Source organism: Esox lucius, chromosome 7 (assembly GCF_011004845.1).
Source record: "Esox lucius isolate fEsoLuc1 chromosome 7, fEsoLuc1.pri, whole genome shotgun sequence".
In the NCBI taxonomy this organism is placed as follows: Eukaryota; Metazoa; Chordata; class Actinopteri; order Esociformes; family Esocidae; genus Esox; species Esox lucius.
In genome coordinates this window covers 34,162,261-34,173,198 of record NC_047575.1, presented here as the reverse complement: position 1 = coordinate 34,173,198, position 10,938 = coordinate 34,162,261, and the positions used below count along the sequence as shown (strand labels likewise).

General features: G+C 42.3%; 1 protein-coding gene across 3 annotated transcripts in view; it reads right to left on the bottom strand.

The window, feature by feature from the left end:
* Window positions 1-2,974: 2,974 nt before the first annotated feature.
* The window catches only part of zbtb16a (zinc finger and BTB domain containing 16a), a 133,542-nt gene continuing 125,578 nt past the window's right edge, over window positions 2,975-10,938 (bottom strand). For 2 of the 3 annotated variants that reach the window (XM_010893528.5, XM_020048274.3), the window contains exon 7: window positions 4,263-9,396. In XM_010893528.5, the coding sequence (XP_010891830.1) occupies window positions 9,167-9,396 (230 nt within the window). In that variant the 3' untranslated portion in view covers window positions 4,263-9,166. Of the gene's footprint in view, window positions 3,759-4,262; window positions 9,397-10,938 lie in introns of those variants that run through there. The other variant, XR_829013.5, reaches the window with a different exon arrangement.

Sequence of the window (10,938 nt, the reverse complement as noted above, 5' to 3'; positions counted from 1 at the left end):
AACTAAACATACTGCAATACTTGTTGTTCACCTGACCTTTGGTATGAATGTGTGACTATTAAAGTGAATTTAATTATTTCCCTTACCTTCAATCAGCTATTCAGATGTGATGATGACACATATGGGATTCAATCTGTTCATTCTCACAGACAAAGCAGCTTTTAAAGACAATGTTACCAATTTCATGCACTTCAAGTAGATGACATTAATGGAAAACACAGCAGATGTCAGCTCAATTGGAAATTATCGTTAAATGTCAAGCATGCCATGGAGCGGCTTCCAATGCTGGCCACTTCGTTTTGAGCTTTTCCATTCTAGGTCGGGAATTCTTTAATACAGCCTTTGTCTGAATTCAAATGATGGAAGGAATTATAAGTAAAGCAATTTTCTGCTTTATGCGGAGTGTTTAAGCCTAAGATGTAACTGCAATACACTAAGGACAGGAAGGCCCAGTAGTGCTCTGCCTATCACATTCAACCCCATGCTTCAGTCCAGAGGGGGTGTGTATATTATGAATCCCTCGCTGGACTGGCCTTGCCTGTGGACTGACACTAATGTACTAATCGTAAAGATTTTGTCCTGACTGGAAAATGCACTCGGCGGCTGTGCCCTGATAGGATAAATGCCATTGACACCCGACATAATTAAAGCCTAAAACCATTCCACAGTAAATGGAAGCATCGATCCCAATAAAATCAATGAGGATCCAGGCTGTAACCAGCCCTGAGACTGTGTGGACGGCTGGCTGGGTCTTTTAACAGGCTGAGGAAAAAGTCTGTCCCTGCTTGTCACTCAAAAGACAGTTAAAGATGTAGGCCTACTCAGTAAACTACGTTACAGTTATAGATATGTGATGGCTGTAGTTATTGATGTTATCCCTGGTGTTGATTTTGAGGTATAATAATGTGTAGAACTAGAAAACCTTTGAAATGTTGATATGTATATATGGTGTCTCCTTCTATGACAGATCTTTGTTCTGTATTTTTTTTAACAAATGACAGTAGGTCTACATGTCCCAAAATGCCCAATCAAGAACAACACAGCAAATGTTAAGAGTATTGCCATACATTAGCCCTTCAGAAATATGCATATTTTTGGAAAAGTATTGAAGTAAAAGTTCAGAGTTTCTAAATTCTGGTAAGTGTCCCAAATATTGATAGTGTAGCATCTTTTGTCTAAGTAATAAGTACACTGTAGTACACCAGAGCAACACTAGAGGGACCCGTAACCATCATTACCAGACCTACCCCTGTCAAGCTTCAACTGGAATGTACAAAGACACTCCCATTTGTCCTTTTCCACACAGGTTCATAAGACAAATGTTATATTCTGACTCCTGGCATCACAGCCCTATATGTTCTGAAGTTCTCCAACATTTTCAAAATGCCAATATAAATGAATACAGTAAATGTTATCAGGGAATATTGCCATAAACAAGCTAGGTCTACCACAAACTAGGACTGGCACAGCAACAATATGAAACACACAGAACTGTTCATCATGTTGCTTCCTGTAATACAGTGAATGAGCAGGGACGGCCATGTTGTTTGGTTCTGTCCTCTCGAAGGCTGGATCAATGGCTTGGGTGAGGGGAGAGGCTAACGCCTACAGGCCAGGCTTAGCTGAGAAAACAATCCAAGGGATTTAGACAAGAACGGTCCCCCTCAATTCAACAGGCCCACTGTCTGAAAGCTTCTCTATCTATTAGATCATATCTGGGTCAAAGAGCATGTAAAGATGGAACCCCCCTGGCTCCCCAACACACAAAGCCCTTTGCCCTCCCTCCTGAGTGGCAATTCACTGCCCCTTCCTCACACATGACCCACAGAGGTCACAGGGATCACATGACCCACAGCCATCACATGGGCCAAATCAACCACCGAGCTCCATGTCTAAAACACAATTGGAAACAAACCAATGTGATGGTGTCCCATCGGAAAATAAGGAGCAACCTGAGATTTTTCAGGAGATAGTATCTCCTTCTAGCCTCCTCCCTAAATCACCAAAGACCCTCAAACAATCAAGATGGATTAAGATGTTTACTCTCCGCCAGGCCTAACCACACTGGTTTTGATATGCAGAGGCTGCAGTGAGGGCATGAATAGCTGAAGAGAGGCACCTCATTAGCTGAGCTGTCTGAAGACAGAGGTCAGGGTCTGCATATGCACATATTCCTTAAAGCTTTCTGGAAAGGGAGAGTGGTATCTGCTATAATGGGGAGCGGAAGGAGAACCTCTGGTCTCTTGTTTGCGTTGATACAGACAGCAGGGTCTCCTGGCTTTAACCTTGTTAGGTCAGTTATATGGAGGTGCATGCTAGATGCTCCATATTGAAAAAGGGGCTCAAGTCCCTAGGTAGGGAAAGAATGGTGAACCATATTATGCAGGATGCAAATAAACTGTACTCGTCTAATGAGCACAACACTTCTAAATAATGATGTTGAAGGGAATGTGATGGTTTGGGAAAATAAGAATTTCTGAGGCGGTTGCTGTGATTACAGGAGTGTTAAGATTCATCAGTCTGGCGTGCTGCTGCTCTGAGGTGGAACCCAGTCAGTCCTGTTGGCCCGCCCTAACCCCTCAACAGTTCCAAAGAAACAGAGACATAGAACAAGAGACGTCTAACAGAAAAAGATGGAAAGGGCGTGCGAGAGACAGAAAGGAGAGAGAGATTACGTGAAGAATATTAACGCCCACCAGATAGCTCAGCTCACTTTGGTCTAATGCCACGTTTGTGTCTCTTTCTACAAGCACGAAAAAAAGCGGAACCATTTGTGTCTCGCCCCGTTTCCCGCCTAACAGCAACCCGGGAGGCAGCAATAGTCACGCGCGCCCTGCATATCTAATGACAGCGTTTATGACCTGCATAATGGGAGAGCAATATAGGACATGGTCGGTGAGGTAAGCACTGACACAATGCTAATGATTAGCACTTCCATTCAGCTCCGTAGGAAAATACCTTTCTGGTCAATCAACATGTGGGACACATACACCCAAGGCTCTACAGTCTGGCGGCGGCTACATGCATTCTAGACACACCCTTTTGTTACCCAAGAGTCTTTTGGCTAAAGCTCGACAGTAGGGGGTGCTGCTGTGACCAAAAACACAATGACCTGTTACGAAGCAATATAACACGGCTTGCCATCAGCCTACTGTAATGGATCATCTATTCACTGTTATACTTAACGGCTCACTTACACCACATCCAACCGAGATCCTGTAGTGGGAAGCCATTTCCAAGCAGCCACAGAGTGAATGAAGAGACACTAGGAAAAGAAGTGGCAGCAGTAGCATATTACTCAATTTATTGGACTTGATTTAATACCTTCTGCTTGGTGAGGCTTTTCTGGCATTAGGGGACTTAACTGACTAAAGGCATTTAAAACCTCAGCCGTGAGTACAATATGTCTTTTCCCAAGTGTCCTGTAAGATAATTCCACCTTCGTGGCCCAGCAGACTTATTCAAATCACCGTAATTCCAACTCCTCTGGTTCTTTTAAAGAAAATGACATAAAGGTGTGGACAGAGGAGTGAGGATGAAGGCTTTGAAATGTGGGACCAGTGGAGGAGAGGAAAGTGTCAAATGGGAAAGCTGTTGCTTCAGATGTAAGATGGGAAGCTGGGGAGGCTCTCACAGGGACGGTCTATGCATCTTCATTTGTCAGCCCCAGAATCAGTCCTTCTAGAGACTTCATGGTTGTTACCCCTGTTTACAGAGCTGCTTTTGAAGTACCAGCTGACGGCGATCCTCTGAACTCTCTGGAATGGAAAACAGAGAAAGTGATGGCAAACACTCCAAAGCAACACATAGAGACAGACACTCCCACAAACCCAGGCAGACAAATGCATGTAGCCAGACAGCCTCTGTTTTGCACAACGATACATACTGTATGGCCCTCCAATATACTTTGTATACTGTAAACATGCAATTCATCTGAAGTCTCCGTTCGGTTTATTTCTCTAACAGCGGTTATTTCTGGGTTGGCAACTGAAGAGTCCACATTTAGTATATCAGAAAGAGAAGGGAAACACCACATTATAAAATAGGCAGACAAACTTAAGTCCATTTTTTATTTTTTTTTCTAACTGCAGATTGAAGGTATACAACTGAACATTGTTATTTTTCTTATGAGACTCATAAATAAAAATACAAAAAAATGTTCACTACAAAACAATCTACCGTTAGTAGAATGTAAAACATATAATTTTTCACTATCGAAGGCACAAAATGTACTTAGTGACAACATGGAGAATAAAACCTGCAGCATTTAATCTTGTTTATTTATTTTATTTTAATTTCACACTCCATCAGAGAACACTGAAATGTTACAAAGAGATGTGTCTGATCCTACACGGAAAGAAAAATAACAACCTCTAAATCAACAGACAGATGCTGGGATCTGTGGCACAACTCACATATGGGAAGCAGGGCCACAGACACGTAGCACTTTGCTGGAAAAGACAAAGGACCTTTGCAAAGCTCTAAAGCAAATCAAATCTTTTTAAATTTTTTTTTTTTACAAATAACAACAGAGAAAAATAAAATAATAATTGGGCACCTTCTAAGATTAGGCTAAGATTAGGTGCTGAGGTAGACGAAAACTATATCAAATTAAATCATAATAAAAACACTATTTTCTTAATACCGAGCAACTTGACTGGCACTTGTGCTGTCACAACAAGGAAGAAGGAAACAAAGTCACAGACGAGCCAGAGAAAAAGACAGAGAGAAAAGCTTTGTTACATAACTGTAACATAAAAAGCTTTGTTACATAACTGTAACATAAAAAGCTTTGTTACGCTTGGTCCGACAGGGCAATTGGTCCTCAGTGCTAATATAAAAAAGACAATGTCTTGGTGCTTTTTTTACTCCAACAGTTTAGTCTAGACCTCAATGGCACATGCATGGCAACACTGCATGAAATGGCTACTCGTTCTATAACACCACACTGAAACACAGAGTGCCTACTCCAGGGATGTCATGATGTCGTATGGCTCATCTTTTTTTATCTCAATCTAAATGTACATAAAAAAATTAAAAAAGTACTTCACCAAAAAGTCGCAATGTTAATCTGGGGCAATGCTGTGGGTTTGACAAACTGCCAAAGTGAAGATTGTAAGGACTTTAACTGCTCAGCAAACCTGTTGCTGACATCAAAATATTATCCCCTGTACATATTAAATTTTTTTTTACAGGTATCAGTCTTCAAAACAGATTGAAAAAGCACAATGCATACAAATTCCATGGCCCGTGAATATTTTATCACCTTTGTGCTTTATGCTGTCAAGCTCCGTAGTGTGAATTTGTGAAAGTTTTTCTTCCTTGGTTTTGCGAGGCAAATTAATATTTGGGTGTCAGTTACATATTAACAATAAGAGAATCAAAACCCTAACCTACTACCAATTGTAGGCTAATGCAGACACATACAACAACTCTTTTTTTAATTCTAAATCAGAAATCAGGTCATCTCAAAATCGCCATGACATCCCTAGAGTGCTGGAGACACCATTTATTATCTTCTGAAAGTACAGAAACTAAGCAGATACAGATGGACATCTTTGTTGAACAATTTCCATTTTAGGCACAAAGATATTACAGAAACAGAGTAACATTGAGGGAAGAACTATATCAATGCCAATTTTTTTTTAACATGTTGAGAGAAAAGTGGCATAGAGCATTGTTTTTTTTTTTTCATTTTGTGTCTGATGTGATTAGTGCATTTTTCACTAAAACAGGCACACATTCTGCACACACAGATACACACTTTCATTTATGCGCACACTCACACAAAAAAGTATAAAACATTCAGAGAACGCTGATAGGAGTATGGGACAGAATACCTCAAGTTATTTAAGTGTGATGGTTTCAGGCTCTCTGGCCTGCCACTCTGAATTGGTGACTGAAGTTATTATAGTGAATGAATATTGAATGAGGGAAATCCCTCAGCTCACAGTGTTCAAGAATACAATGACAAGACAGCCATGGGCTACTTCCACCATGTTCATGCCATCCCTTCATTTCTTTTAGTCACTTCAAGTACAAAAACTAAATATTGGCAATACAAGTTGATTGAAAATTATGACTGACATGTACTAATTCAGTGATGGCAGCATCCCTGCCATCCATTTTGTAATTATTTTATTTTTTTCACACGCAACTTTGTGGCAGATAGATTTAGTCCTTCACCTACAATGCATTGACATCCAGAAAGCAACACTTACAGTCACACACACACATCCACCCACACACACACACACACACACACACATCCAACATTACCAAAGAGGAGCAAGGCAAAAGATTCAAAACCAGAGAAAAAACTAGGTAATAAACAAAAAAATACAAATATTTGCCCTGCTGAAACCCTCGACAAATGGAAAGGGACTGACACTGAATACAAAAATATCACAATTTTTATATATCAAACAGCCTCTGTTGGTTCTTGTTCAGGAATACACTCATTTAGAGAGAACTCGACCAAGAGGATCTCTTTTTTTCTAACCTTCCTTTATTCTTTGATACCACTTGCAGTCCCAATTGTCCAACGCACACTGCATCGCTGCATAAATGACCTGTTCTTGGCGGTTCAGCATTGGTGAACCGTGTTTCTTTTTTCACATTACAAAACTACAATTCTATACACCTATTTTCAAGTTTAATGCTTCTTTTTTTTTTTTTACTCTCCTAAAAGTACTATTACTTCTTCTACTGTGTCTATCCCTCTTCCCTCATACTTAAGGCTTCAGAGTTTCGTCTCTGCTCTTAAGGTTGCTGTTGGGTGGGGCGAGGGCGAGGGGGGGGTTACTGTAAGAGCAGAATAAACATTTGTTTTATTTGTCACTTTTCCTATCAATCTCTACCATCTCTTACCCTTTATATAAATGTTGCTTACACATATGAACAGACATGAAACAGTCAACACTTGTAGCATGAGATGAAGTTGCAATGATGCAATAATGCAAAACACAAACATACACAAAATAATGTTCTTTTGCAAAAATTAAAACGAAAACAACAGAGGTAGCTTTTAGAACAATGACTGAACCCACCAGCTCTTCAACAAGCAGTGTTAATAAAAAAATACCAAGTTTGGTAACAATAATGCACAAAAATACACAACAATAAAAATATATTTTCACTGTGGCACTTAATTTTCGCGTACACAATGCTTTGTCAGATCTCCCCCGCGCAATAATGCAGCTTTCGGACACACCAAAAAAATGTAAGGAAAGAAAATGTACATATAAACTAAAGGGAAATAAAAACAAGCACATGAGGTCACAAAAAAAAGAGGTAATTCAAGTACAATGTGCTGAGATAAGTCAGATATAATAGGAAACAAAGAAAAAGCCAAGGAACAAAACCATATATAAAGAGCTGATTTAGTCTGTCTTCTTACTGGCCGCCCCATGGGCTCGGCAAGCCATGTCGCGTCCAATCAGTTTAGCTCCCCACCCCCTCCCCTACTAATCACCCTGGTAACACTAAACTGACAATGGTGCTCATAATGCCTTCATTATGCTGCCATATGAACAGATATAATCTGTGTCATAACAGGATACGACAAATCAACAACTAATGACAACATATGTTACAGTTATGACAACTGATATACCACTGTTACAATTACGCATGAATCACAGTTTTCCATCTGGCATCACATTCATGGTTTCACGTGACATAACAGTATGACCTGTTACAACAAGTGCCATATCTCCTTATAATCACATTACGAAGGCATTATGACCACCGTCGGAGGTCTTGCTGGTTTTATTCCCCCATGTCACAGCACACTTCCCCAATCCACAGCAGCCTTTGTAATTTTGGTCTCCATCACAATGGCATTTAGAGATTGAGATTATTAATATGTCAAAAGAGAATGTTATGAGTTTGTCCATGTACTAAATCTTGGTGTAAGTAATGATGATCTGGTTTCATTTATATTAATACCAGTCCCATATCTATAGTGGAAAGAAATGAAACATCTCCAGTTAGTGCTGTATAGAGACTTATGGTTTAAGAGATAAGAGAATGGCGGCTCCTCAAATACATCTGATAGAAACATCCAACAGAGACTGTCATCGTAACGTCTTCACCTGTGCAATGAAGCTATGATAAACTATGATGCAGAGCCACAGAAAACGAGAAGGGGAAAAGGGACAGTTATGGTCGGACAGTCGAGAGACTCTGGTGAAACCTGACCAGAGCCTCAGCCATTTTCAGCCCTTAACCAACAGAACCGCGGAAGCTCACCCGGACGAGAGGGAGGTCACCATCCAGTTCTCTCAGTGTCACCCTCACTTCATCTCCCTTGAGAACAGAAGACAACCATCTGCCGGGGTGCAACGGCGTCACGCCCCAACCAAATGGAACTCTGCTTCTGCTGATGCTGTAGAAAACATGGAGCCATTTTGACATGGTACTGGCTGTCACGCCACCAAAGCTGCGATTCTCAGGGGCTACCTGAAGGACACAACACCACTGTAGGGGCTCTAAGTGCTCTGGGCCACCAGGTCTGAAAGTGGGTTTTGGAACGTTCTGTTAATCAATGGTATTGACCAATTGTAACGTTCTTTGAGCAGAATATTGCTCAGTAGGCAGAATAATCCAAAAGTCGCTTTCTGAAATTAGAGGAAGTTACGGTAGAATACAATCCCATACCAGAGAAGGTGAGGGTGACAAAGCTATATTTGCTATATCTGTATTATATATCCCAACCAGTGATCAACAAGATTAGATGTGTGGGTTCAGATAGCCTTTGAGAATCACTTCAGGCCTTGGGGTGCAGCTTGGGTGTTGTGTGTGTGGGAAGACTTAAGGACAACCAACTCCATCACAACTTCTGCACCCAGGGCTTCTGCTCTCGGCAGTATGACAACAAGTTGAAACAAAAGGTGTATGTATGTACTGAAGGAGGTGTGGATTTTGAAAGGAGACGGTCCTGCTCCTCATCATAACCCTTCTTGTCCTCCTGTCCTTCCAAAAACCCCTGTGCTTCTGTTTCCTGGAATCCTTCGCATGACTTCCTCCCCTCCCCAGCTCTCGTCCTCCTAACTCTCGCTCTCTGCTTTCGGCCTCTCCCTCTTCCTTTCGTCCGGCCCCCTCATCCTCCACCTCCTTTTCCTGTCCCCCCTCCCCCCCCACCCCTGGCTGCCGTCTAGGTGACTCAGACGTAGCAGAGGTACAGGTAGGTCTTCTCTATCCTCCAGTCGGGGGGAATGTCTTCGGGCTTGTGGCCCTTCATGTGCTTCTGCATGGCCGAGAGGCTGGGGCAGTACTCCAGGCAGATGGTGCACTGGTAGGGCGAGGCTCCGTTGTGGGTGCGCAGATGTTTGATCATGGCAGAGTAGTCCCTGGAACGCTGATGGCACAGCTTGCACTCAAACGGCTTCTCACCTGAAGGGGGGCAAGAGCAGCAATGGATATGAGAACAATCACGGAGACCAGAACAACATCACCGGCTTGATCAGGGGCCTATCTAGCGTCCAGTCATTTCATCATTTAAAAGGCAAACGTGACAGATAATAGCAGCTTGTCAAGCTGTGGCCACCTGTAGCACTTCGCAGTATTCTTTGCATTGTGTCTGCACTTCAACTGGCAAGGATTTCTCAAGTCGATTCAATTGTCATGGTCAAACTGAAAGCTGCATGGCATAATGGACAATGGGATTGTAGATAGTGCTGCTGTGCGGCAATGGCTTTAGAATCAAATCTGTCAACTCCCTCTCCAGTATAATGTGCTGTACAAACCAAACCCCGCCAATTCATTTAGACTGATGTACCATATCAAATAACAATAAGACCTATGCATTTTACATGAACATTTTAGTAATTTAGCAGATGCTCTTATACAAAGTAATTTACAGTTAGTGTATTCATCTAAAGGCACTAGGTGGAACAACACAGTAATAGTAAGTACGTTTTACTAATTGCAAATCAGCACTAGAAGGGGCTGAGAAGCAACAAGACATACTCTATCAAGGCAGCATTTCAAATAGCGTCAAAAGAATGTGCATTTTGAAAACATAAAATCAAAACCCAAATGAGATTCCTTTGATTCTCAACCGTTTTAAAGCTGCTACTTGTCCGTGATATTCAGGTCCAGGCCCCGCGCCCCCTCTCCCCACAAATGTGTAAATGATTAGAGTGATGGCGAAGAATAATCCTCGCCGCTCAATCCGACAGGCGCAAATTAGACATGTAAATGCCGACCTTTACCAGTGGCATTTCAGATGAGGTGCCGGATGTGATCGGGAGCGCGAATGACTCCAACGCTTATACCACATTAAAGAGGGGGAGGCTTCTCTTTGTTGGACATCTCTTTGAAGCCTCCCTGAATCGACTCCTAGATTATTCATTTTTTAAGCCTCTGGTCTGGACCGTTTTGACCTGTGGGAAGGGTCAGTGTTGTTTACCCGCATATGCAAATAGCCTTGCATATATGAGACTGTGATTACGGCGTGCTGAGGCCCAGACAACCCACTACAACGGCAGTATATACAATAACCACACTGTAAACAGATAACCAGGCAATAATGAATTGCAAATGGGGGCCAGTATTGATCTGCCATTGACAGGCGGGACTCAAAGAGGGGGAAGGAGGGGCCTGGTTGTCGATGTTGATGCATCAAGCTGCTTACTTTGGTGCACAGAGGCCTTTGACTGTGAGCTTGTCACTAGCTCTTGTTATCTCCAGTGTGCACTACGAACGAAGGCCCCCCAGACAGGGGGCGGGGGGGGGGAGCCAATTATTTGACAGGCTGCCTTGATAGTGGCTTAACAGCGTATTGAATGGGAGACAGGTATGTTGGTGGGTGGTTGGAGCAGGTGAACCCTGTTCTCAACAGCAGCCACGGGAGTCTCTCTCCATGGCTCCCTGACTCACCCAGAGTACAGGACGTACCTAACCCCCATGTCTGGGGAGGTCCATTCAGCCAAC